The sequence below is a fragment of the Aplysia californica genome, unplaced genomic scaffold (assembly GCF_000002075.1).
Source record: "Aplysia californica isolate F4 #8 unplaced genomic scaffold, AplCal3.0 scaffold00136, whole genome shotgun sequence".
NCBI lineage: Eukaryota > Metazoa > Mollusca > Gastropoda > Aplysiida > Aplysiidae > Aplysia > Aplysia californica.
The window spans coordinates 92,332-103,566 of record NW_004797406.1 but is presented as its reverse complement, the minus strand read 5'-3'; the positions used below and the strand labels follow the sequence as shown (position 1 = coordinate 103,566).

General features: G+C 41.5%; 2 protein-coding genes across 2 annotated transcripts in view; both read left to right on the top strand.

Moving 5' to 3' along the window:
- Nucleotides 1-5,653, top strand: part of LOC118477557 — a 9,422-nt gene extending 3,769 nt beyond the window's left edge. Inside the window, exon 2 of the mRNA XM_035969302.1 lies at nucleotides 5,428-5,653. Coding sequence (XP_035825195.1) covers nucleotides 5,428-5,648 — 221 coding nt within the window. The 3' untranslated portion in view covers nucleotides 5,649-5,653. The remainder of the gene's footprint in view (nucleotides 1-5,427) is intronic.
- A 2,152-nt stretch (nucleotides 5,654-7,805) lies between these two features.
- On the top strand, nucleotides 7,806-11,031 carry LOC106011526 (the record flags this gene model as incomplete). The annotated part of the gene is given in 2 exon segments (XM_013081553.2): nucleotides 7,806-7,907; nucleotides 9,522-11,031. Coding segments are annotated over 2 exon segments (650 nt in total), but the record flags the coding sequence as incomplete, so codon positions are not given.
- Nucleotides 11,032-11,235: the final 204 nt, after the last annotated feature.

The window sequence follows — 11,235 nt, the reverse complement described above, 5'->3', positions numbered from 1 at the left end:
ATCATCATCATCATCATCATCATCATCATCATCATCATCATCATCATCATCATTTTAACCACTACGGCGCGTGTACCTCCGATATAATAATATTAAGTAGACCTATACCCTACCCCCCATGTCCGCGGTTCCTCTTCTTTGTCTACTTTTTTTTCCAACAATCGTTGTTTTTGTACTGTTTTCTTTTTGTACTTGAACATCCTTTTCTTTTCCAAGTGTTCTTTTTCTTCTTGAGTTGTTTTTCTTCAATTTATTGTACAACCTGACCAGAAAAAGTGGCTCTATTTCAGCCTATATCTTCTCATTGCGCTACGTTAAGGGATTCTATTTTTCAGTAACGTTTTTAGTTGTATTGACTTTATTTCTATATCTTGGCATTTCTCTACGCTTAAGGGACTTTATAGAAACGTTTTTATTCGTATTAACCTTCTACTCAATTTTCAGCATCGTAAACGTTCCTGTCTCCGGGGTTTTATGCACTCCGCAGAATTTAGCAAAATTTGATCATTTTTTGCATAATTTCTGATTATTTTCCTGTATCATTGTTTATTAAAATAAACAGAATCGCATACTTTCACATTTTGGGGCTCAGTTTGCATAATTTCAGAATTTTGTGTGTGCATAATATCTCGGGGACAGACTTTCGCGAATTCAATAATGATCAGAAGCATGTTTGTCCTTTGTTCCACGTACGCCGTCAATGGGCTTGCACTAAACTACTGTCAACCAGTGTCTGTGGTGTAGAGGTTAGGTGCGTGGCCACCGTACGCAGAAGACGTGTGATTTCCATTCCCTCGAGGGGATGTTGCTTAAATTTCTATCGAATATCTCCGTCTGTCTGCTGAGACGTTGTAATCCTCTTGCCGAGGTTAGGCCTAACAGGCAGGGTCCAAACAGCCCGCTTCTAAATGATTTAGATTGTGTTAATGGGAGCGTAAAATATTGATACCGGTAATATAAATATAATGACTAAACTGTCTACAACAGTCAACGTGGATCACGCCAAGATTTCAGTGAAAATCTTTGGCGTTCGCGTTAGGAACTTTCATTTTCTTCATCCCATACCCATTTTGTAAGTTCCAAGAGTACATGTTTTTTTTTGCATACGAAAAAGTAACGATTTCTTTTTTTCTGACACGCAGTGAAATGCAGTGCTGAAGAGTTCCAGTGCTCTCCCGTGCAATGTGTGAGCAGGAGTCAAATCTGTGACGGAGTATCTGACTGTACTAATGGCCATGATGAATTCTGTCACAAACTAGGTAGGCCCTCACACACACAAACACACACACACACACACACACACACACACACACACACACACACACACACACGGACATTATATTCTATTACGGAAAGTTATCTCCTGATTCTCAGAAAAGAAACTAAGCGGACGTATATTTGGCTCTCTTTTCTTAGTATAGTTCCCCTGAAGAGAGCGGGTACGGCCCGTTTGTTCATAGCACGGATTACATAGGCATATAATAATTACTACAAACATTCTAAGTTCAAAATCGTGTTTAAAATTGAGCTCCAAAGAACTGCTGGTCTATGCAGTTTTGTCCGAGACCAAGAATTTGCTGCACAATAAAGGTCACTTTCCGTCAGTTTGAGAAAGCCACATTATTCTGTTGCTGGCCCAGATCTATAGCTTGTTCACTTCCGTCTGGCCGCGGATAATACAAGCAAAAAAACAAAAATTAAATGCTCTGTTTAATCTTGTCAATTTTTTTTGCACGCGGTCTAAATTTTGGATGACCAACAGAATCTAAAGACCATTAATAAAGGTCTTTTCAAACTAAGGTTTTTAACACGATTTCTCTAAAGCAGTTACAAAAAATAGAAGGGGATTTACAGCATACACCTAAAACATAAAATATTTGGTCTATTTTCATGAACACCACTCTTTAATGCACGCCTATGAGACACAGTGCTACAGTCGGGTGAGTACTTTTTGAGACTCAAGTGGAGACGTTTTCGACGGTCTTGGGAGGAAATCGACAAGCTTACACTGAAATGTGAGGGCGGGGTGGTGTTGCTGTCTCAAAAGAAGCAATGATTTGAGGCAAGGTTACTGTAGATCATTTAGTCAAGTAACCCTCTGTGTGCACGTAAAGGGCGGTGTGTGATATGGGGCTCAAGTGAAAAACTTTAAAAATTGTTAGATCAAAATGTTTTGAAAAAATATTTTTGTTTGGTCGCTGGCGTACAAGACTCTGACCCAAAGTTAAAATATACTGGCAAATTGATAAATTATGATTTAGAGTTTTTAAAACGCCGACAGATGAAAGTGAACAAGCTATAGTAAATTCTATCTTTGCTATAGTCTGGGCAACACCAAATGGACAACTTCTAGACCTCAATACACCGAATCTAAGTGACGAATTGCTCTGATTTTTTTGCATGCGCCTATGCATTTTAAAAGACCTAAAATTTCTCAATGTTCGTGCATATGCGACAAAAATAAAGAGGTGCTGTCTATATAATCATTAGTAATTAATTGCTAGTTAAATTCAACACGCACACTTTTTTTAGTAAGTACAATACCATGCTAAAGCATAACAATAATACAAGGGGTCGTTGCAGGGGCTTAGCCAGAAATTTCCCGCGGAGGGTGGGGGTGGGGGGGGGTACAGTATGATTAAACCCCAAACCGGGAGTCAACAGAGCGCTAAATTTGAAGCGGTAAAAGGTATGTCACTGGGCATCCCCCCTCCCCCCCCCCCCCCCCAGTACAGGTTCATAGGCAGACCCTCCTCCCTCCCCTCCTCTCTACACATACATTTTATAGCCGCTTGAATATGAAAGTACTATTGTTGGAAGTACTTTGCGTCTTTATATGTTATTTTTTTTCTCTGGATTTTCATCTTCTTTGATCGATCTGAGCAGCGTAGTCCCTGGGTAGCCATAAAGCATGTCCTGTCCTTTTTTCGGGATTTATTTTTATAGAATGAAAGAGACCGCCTCGATCAGCTTCTTTGGAAAAATAGTTCTGTAGTTTTAGGGCAACCTTTTTTTTTTGGGGGGGGGGGGTTATTGTAAATTAATAAATTTATTCATGGTGATTAATGAAAAAAGCGACAGCAAATTGAAACGCGTGCAATCTCAAAGACTGAATATAATAAGATGAAAGAAATTTTACACGTTGTATATATCACAATTTGTCAATCTAAATAAACACACCGTCACCCACTAACCGCTGGACTCACAACAACTCAGTCTTGCTGCACACGCAGTCAATTAAAAAAAAAGAGAAGAAAATAGGTTAAACAAGCAAGACAACTAACACTCAACTACCGTTCTTGTTCTAATCAAAGAGCCCCGCCCATTCTGCAATTACATAATAATGATTATATAGAAAACACCTTGTTATCTTTGTTGCATATGCATGAAAACCGAGATTTTTTCTAGGTCTTTGGGAATTCAGAGCCGCATGTAAAAATTCAGAGCAATTCGCCCCTTAGATTCTGTGTAATGAGGTCGACAGGTTGTTCGTTTGGTGTAGTCCAGACTCTAGACTGTTTTAGAGACATTTCTGATCAGTGAATATGAAAGATACGCTTTGAACCAGAGGTTTTAAGTTTCGGTTTTTCCGGTTGAATTTGAGCAAAAAGAAGTACATCGACGCAATAACTTCCATTTTGTTAAGGTAAAGGATAAGACAAACAGACAGACAAACAGGGAAGAAACGATAGTAGGACCTATCAGTGGTGCCTTCCACCCCCTCCCCCATCCCTCGCTGAACCGGAACGTGTATGAAGATAAAAGAAGAACCTCCCCCCCCCCCTCCACAAGACTACATTCTATCTGTAACTATGGTATATATGATTTCCTGGTAGGCTCCAACCACGTAAGTATTTTCGGTTGACGTCCCCTCTGGTTGAACAAAGAACAATAAGTTATTCTTATTCCAACCAATTCCCGGTAAGGAGAGATAATAGACAGAAGGGCGGAAAATCCCAAAACAACCCACCCCCCCCTCCCCCACCCCCGCGTATTTCTTTCTTCGAAAAGAATTCTATGCCCGGATATCCCAACATAAGTCAAGGCCTACACATAGTGCGTAGCTTTCACGCGAAGACAGATAACATGGTGGGTGATACTCGCAGGTGTTCTTGAGTTTCGTTTCACACGAAGGAGACGGATACGAAATGCGTGTTTAAATATGCGATCTCTCTCAGCTTATGTGTGCTTTGAAGAGACAGTCGGGGCAAACAGGACATTCAATACGCCACTGTTGTCATGAAGGAAATAAAACCATGGGAGGGGGGTAAATCATAGTAACCCTGATGTGTGAAAGAGCTATAGAAAAATAAAGCACCCCCTTTCAACCCTGCCATTAGAAAAAAATTCCCTGAAGGTGGTAAAGTAAACTTTCATATATATATATATATATATATATATATATATATATATATATATATATATATATATATATATATATATATATATATACGTGTGTGTGTGTGTGTGTGTGTGTGTGTCGTGTGTGTGTGTGTGTGTGTGTGTGTGTGCGTCTGTGTGTGTGCATGTGTGTATGTGCGTGTTTGTGTGTGTGCACGTGTGTGTGTGTGAGTGTGTGTGTGTGTGTGTGTGAGTGTGTGTGTGTGTGTGTGTGTGTTTATGTGTTTGTGTGTGTTTGTGTGTGTTTGTGTGTGTGCATGTGTGCATACATGCGTGCGCGCGCGCGCTCGTGTGTGTGTGTGTGTGTGTGTGTGTGTGTGTGTGTTTGAGTGTGTGTGTGTTCACGCGCACGAGTTAGGGGCTGAGATAGATTGATAGATCAATAGATAGATAGACAGATCAACAGATAGATCAATAGATAGATAGACAGACAGACAGACAGATAGATAGATAGATAGATAGATAGATAGATAGATAGATAGATAGATAGATAGATAAATAGATAGATAGATAGATAGATAGATATTCTTTTCCGTCCCTTATTACAAAAACAAATTTCGCAGATGATGTTACTGACATTGTCAGGGTCCAACTGCAACGCTGGATCGAGTCAGTGACCTGTAGAGCTAGAAAAATAATTATTCTAGTTCTTTGTTCCTTGTTAACGGCAGTAGGTAAAACAAAGTACAAAGCATGTCTTTTCAACGCATCCTAACCTTCCGAGTTGTTGTAGAGCAGGCTTGTAGTTGTGCATGTCGATAGACTTTTTTGGCTTTCAGTTCATTCAGTTCATTCAAAACATTTGTACCCCCCCCCCCCCCCACCCACCTTTTTTCCACTCACACACACGCATGCACACACACAAACAAACACACACACAAACACACACAGAACACACAAACACACACACACATACGAACTCACACACACACACTCATACACACACACACACACACACACACACACACACACACACACACACACACACACACACTCCCGGCAAACATTACAATTCATAATTAATCACAACAGATATGGGATCATCTGTTTCCGCCTTCTTCTCCACAACTCAAGACCTCTTGAGTTCCCCCAGGCTCTCCAGCGGGCCTTGCTTCCGTTGCGGAGACGGCACTTGTATACAGCCCCGCCTCTCTCTCTATGACATCAGCAACTATGGGCGGGTCCTTTGGTACCTCTGCGATGGATTTTCCCATTGCCCAGACGCATGGGATGAAAGAAAAGGTTGATTGGGTTGTTGTTGTTGTTGTTGTTGTTGCTGCTGTTTGTTAAAATTGTTATTGTTGCCGTTGTTGTTGTATTTATTGTTGTTGTCGTTGTTATTGTTGTTCCTGTTGTTGTTGTTGCTGCTGTTGTTCTTGTTGTTGCTGTTGTTGTTGCTGTTGTTGTTGGTGTTGTTGTTGCTGTTGCCGCATTGTTGTTATCGTCGTAATTGTTGTTGTTGTTGTTTATAAGTTGGTATGGTTACAGCCACATTTTACTAGGAATATATAAGGACAATATCGACAAAAAGTACACCTCACTCCGTCAAATGGAGTAAAATTAGCAGACTACTCCTAAGCACCCACCAACCATCAACGGGTTGGGCTGTGAGAACTGTGAGTTGAACGTTCAGTTTGATTGGTAAAAGTCATTTTTCAGTCCCAAGAACATCCTCTTCTATTTGGGCACATACGATGCTAGGACGAGGTGGAAGCCCACGAAAATTCTAATCCCCTCTCAACAAATTTTCAACTTCAGACTCGGACCCCCATGCTTGTTTGATTGACCATGGAATGTTTTCTTAAACTTTTGAATTTGAAAATAAAACAGGTCAATCAAAAAAGAGCGCAACAACCCTTTCAATAGCACTCACTTTTAATTCCTTCACTTATTCCTACGTTTATCAAAACAACCAATCACCACTTTCGAATAGCAGCACAATTCACAAAACGGTTCTTCTCGATTGAAGCCCCACCGCCCCCACCCCTTCCTGATTTATTGTCTTTGGAATTAATAAGTCGACCAGGGCATTCGTTTTGTTGATATCACGGCTACACTAAAGTGTAAACCCTACTTTGTTACCTATCATTTTGCTCCCAAACCATTACTTTAAAAAAATTACCACTACGAGTCCTCAGTTTGAAACTCGGAATGTTCGACTAGTTCCCAAGCCGGTGTGAGAAAAATTTTTGTTGCTGGTAATTGCACCACAAGGATTAGATAGAAATAGCGAACCCGTATTGGCATCAATGTTATTTAGGCAACACCTAGTGCACACTGCCTGTTTTGTACATTTTGAGGGTATGCCGAGTAATGGCAGGACGAGCGCATATTGGCGTCATAAGTGGGGGGTGTAGTAGTGGTAGGGAGTTAAAACAACGAGCATCATTTAACTATAACACAAGATGAAAGCATAAAACATTGATTAAACCGAACACCTAACGTAAAAGAAAAGATGCAATGCCTCTGAATGGATACATTTTTTTACCCTCATTTTCTTTTCACCAGATATTTGCCTACAGCTCAAAGTGGGTAAGTCGGGTCGCGTTGGTTCTGTCACCGAGTGTGTGCCCTTTGACCTTCAGTTCGGCCACAATGGCTCCGTGGTCATGTGGAATGAGATTAGGTGTGACGACAGCCCTGATTGTTACCACGGGGAGGATGAGATGGGCTGCTACGGCGAGGGTGAGTCCATCTTTAACCAAGTTCAGTAACGCCCGCTACTATTGCACATCTACTTTGACGTCGCCTTTTTTGGGGCATGTTGTTGTTGTTTGTTGTTTTCAAACCCCTTTAGCTGCGAGCATAAAATGAATAAAATACAAAAAGGATCCGAAAAGATATCAGTATCAGATAGCCAATTTGTTTTGAATTAGCTTGGCAACCAGCAACAAAACTATGTCGACTTTAGATACAGCCATACCTACTGTCCAATTGTAGCCTTTTACCGTTCCAGGTTAGGATTCTAGCAAGAAGGCATTCATTCACCCCCCCCCTCCTCGTGACAACCAAAATAAAACCCCAGATAAACCTCTCAAATCTCTGTAACTTGAACAACATTAGGAGTGAGGCTAGTCCAAGTAAAATTCAAACGTTTTCCCGAATATTCCTGTTTACGCTGCCACTGTTACTTTGAGAATTCACCAACTACATGTAGCTTATGTGTACGGTAACCATTTCTTTCCACTCAACGTTTCTGCTTGCCATGATGACCAGTTTGTACTAATTAATTAAAATGTCAGTCTAGCGAGAAATGTACTGTGTTACAATATACCCTGTGGAAATATACAATATGTTTTTTATCCCCCCCCCTCCCTCCTTCCTCCGTCTCTTTCACAAGCGAAAAAGAACAAGCGAACACTATCATACACGCATATTTTTTTCTCTCCCCCCCCCCCAATCAGGTAGGAGGACAAGTCGCCTGCATGCGGACCCTGTGACCATCGGTGTGGTGGCGGGAGTCGTCAGCCTTGCCTTGCTTATTCTGCTCGTAGTTTTCCGCATCAGTAAGTTCACATCTGGACATAATGCATACATAATATATAATATAACATCACCAATCTTTGCAAGTGGGTCGTATTCATTCTCCTATTCACACACACCTATGGGATCACTTTAAATTAATTTATGCCCAATGCAACACGCAATCGGGCATGCCGTCAACCCAGTTACCAAAATGCCAAAACAGGCAACTCTTTGTTTGTTGAAGGGGCGAGTCAGAACACCAGCTTCACTTGTCTCCCTCCAAACCCCCAGCACTTAAATGTTGCATCCAGGGCACGTGCTCTGCCTGCCGTATCAAGATAGGCCTATCGTAGGCGTCTGATGAGCCATCAGCATCGACAAGGACTGGGTGACTAACTTGACTGAAACTTGACCGAATTTGGCCGCTATCTTTCCTCAGCAGTTCATTTTGTCAAGGAGGAAAGGAAGTCACGTTATGTCTTGTTGGGCTGCCGGTCACGATCGCTTCAGTGTTTGGCTCAAGTAACTTCTCAGTCTGAGGCCCGACGCCCTGCTCGTAACATAAAGTACGGACAAAAGTAAACTTGTACCTTCTATTCGAAACTTACTTGAACTACCACGCACATCCGGGGTCTCCATTCTCAGTGAGGCCACATCTAGATAACCTTGACGCCATGCGTTAAAGACGCTTTTAAATTACTTTCAAAATAGAGGTAGACATTTATTTTTACGAAAATATGAACACCTACTGAGTGATTTGGGGGGGGGGGGGGGCATGCAAATGTGGATTGAGGGGGTAAAAAACATGAAAAGCTTGCAATTTTCGACTCCGTGAGATATTCCACTTTGCCGAAATCCAACGTCTTTAGCTCCTTACCACACCTCACGGTAAAAGTGTAGCAGATACAGACTCGATACCTTAGGATGATAAAATTCTACCTGGCATTTTTTGGCCGTTTTGAGTAACTTAGACCACAGGGTCAGAAACCAAGTGTTCTATTTGTTCTATCAAAAGATTATTTGGAGTCATTGTCAAGATATTTATAAAACTGCATTCGAAAAGGTTTGACCATGTTGAGAAAAAAAATTAACTTCAAATTTATCAAAACTCTGTACTGAGGGGAGAGAACTTTTTAGCTCTAAGGTAGCAAAGTAAGTACGTAAGTATACCCCGTGACGTCTCCATTAATCGCGAATGTTGGAAACAGTGCTGGTGCTTAAGCAACGCGCCCTTTTTGCTGACATTATTGCGCCGAGGCTCGTGTTCTGACAACCCTTCGATTCTGTGTCTCACTCGCATCACTGTCCGTCCATCTGGACGTACATCATACCATAACAGAAAACTTTTCAAGAGCCTTTCAAATTGTTGGGGATTATTGCCCAATTTCTCTTTCCCTGCAATGTAGATAATTGATTGTACGGGTTGTTTCGACCTTTCGTATTAGGTCCAATCTGGGCTTTGTGGTGAATGCATTCCAGGAGAGAGAATGACAGTTGTAAACAAAAAATATCTTCCCCAAGAAGAAATAAAACTCAAGTAACGTCGTTTGCTTGATGCGTGAAGAGCCAGATGATTACGTCTTTAAATAATATTTTTTAAAATAAAACCAATTAAATCATTGAATCATGCAAATGAAACATTTTAATTCCGCCAGAATACATCAACCAAGCTCCCGGTCGCGTTTCTACCAGCTCAGCAGCCGACACGCTTTGTACCCAGTGTACTTCCGGGGAGCAGGACTATCCCGGCAGCGAGTCGGCAGCCCCCGGACCACACGTCTGTGCCAACGGCCAGGACATGTTTGTGCGTGCCGGGGAAGGGAAACATAGCTACATAGCTGGCGGAGACGTCGTGGACGGGAGTGGGAAAGACAGCTACTGTAGTTCTCACACTCACAGCCAAGACAGATCGAGTTATACTGCCGAAGGACACGATAGGTGGAGCTATGATGGTCATGACGCCAGTACTTCTATCGGACAAGATGGCGGCAGTTCTTCCTGCCAGAACGGATGCCACGGTGGGTCTATAAGTCGAGTGGAGTTCGAAGGTTCTTGTGGACAGATGACCGGTATGTTTACTGACGACAACAGTGCCGGTCAGAATGGTTTTCGCGGGGGAAGAGCACCAGGAAGAGAGGCGTCAAACGGTGAAGTGGCAGGTGTTTGCGCCTCATCTCCACCAATGAGGCATACAACTGTGTGACGATCAGATAAAAAGCTACAGTTTTCCAGTCCTTTACTTATCTGTTGTCTGAACAATGGCCATGCCCAGACTCACTTCCATGCTCTTTCCTCGTTGCCTTCTTTGAGACCCCAGACTTAGGACCCATGGGCTCTTCCCTCATCGAAGTGCTGGGTCCAACATATCTTCATGTACAATAATAACGATAGGGAAAACAGAAAGCAGCGTAAATTTTAAAAAAAGGCCGGCGTCTCCAGCTCCTGGCAAGTAAGAAAGATGAGGAGATAGTTCCGTTACATTATTATAATTGACGTTACTTTTTTGGTTTTAGATAACTGTCAAATTACGCCTACATGTAGAACTTATTGTTGTTGCTCATATAGCCTTTGTTTATGCAAACGGATATGCAGCAAATGAGTCAGAGCTATTGGAACGTATAATAGGTATACATGAACATGCAGTAAGTAGTACTCTGTTTTGTTTTAAACCTCATCCTGCAGACATTTACATAGCATGTTTCCGTGTCTTATAGTAGACTTAAAACGAAAGGGGTTGCAAGTAGCATGACATTAACATCACATGTACTTCTTCCCATTCGGACCAATTAATTACGTGTCCCCAGAGAGTTCAAGTTCTTTGAGCTCAACTGTGTTTTAGAAAGATAAGTAACCTGAAAGCTTCTGCCTCCTACTCCGAATGTCTTCGGATTGGTCACTCGAGGAAAAAGAAGAAGGTATTTTTGGTCATGTACATGTACATATTGTTTGTATTTTGAAAGTGAGACGACGTCTTCCTTGAAATGGGAGATTTAGAGGAAGACAAAATGCAAAGAACATATATTTTATGTCTTTAGGTTGTAAAGCAATTATTAAACAACATAACTGACAAATATCAGTAACAATATTCACACAATTATCTTTAAAACAAAGATGATATTATTTCAAAGGCAGAGCAACTAAATTTGTTTCCTTCCCAGGACAAGGCAGTAAAAGAAAGAAACATCTAATAAACCTATAAAGTCTTTTTTGTTTTTGTAAAGTGTTTTACGGCGCTCGCAACTGCATAGGTCATATGAGCGCGCGGGACACACCTAATATTTTCAGTTGGTAGGGAATTTTGAATTTTGCCCAGGTGGCGGCCGAAGCCTACTCTTATCGATTTTAGACCACCAAGGGATCTTTAACGTG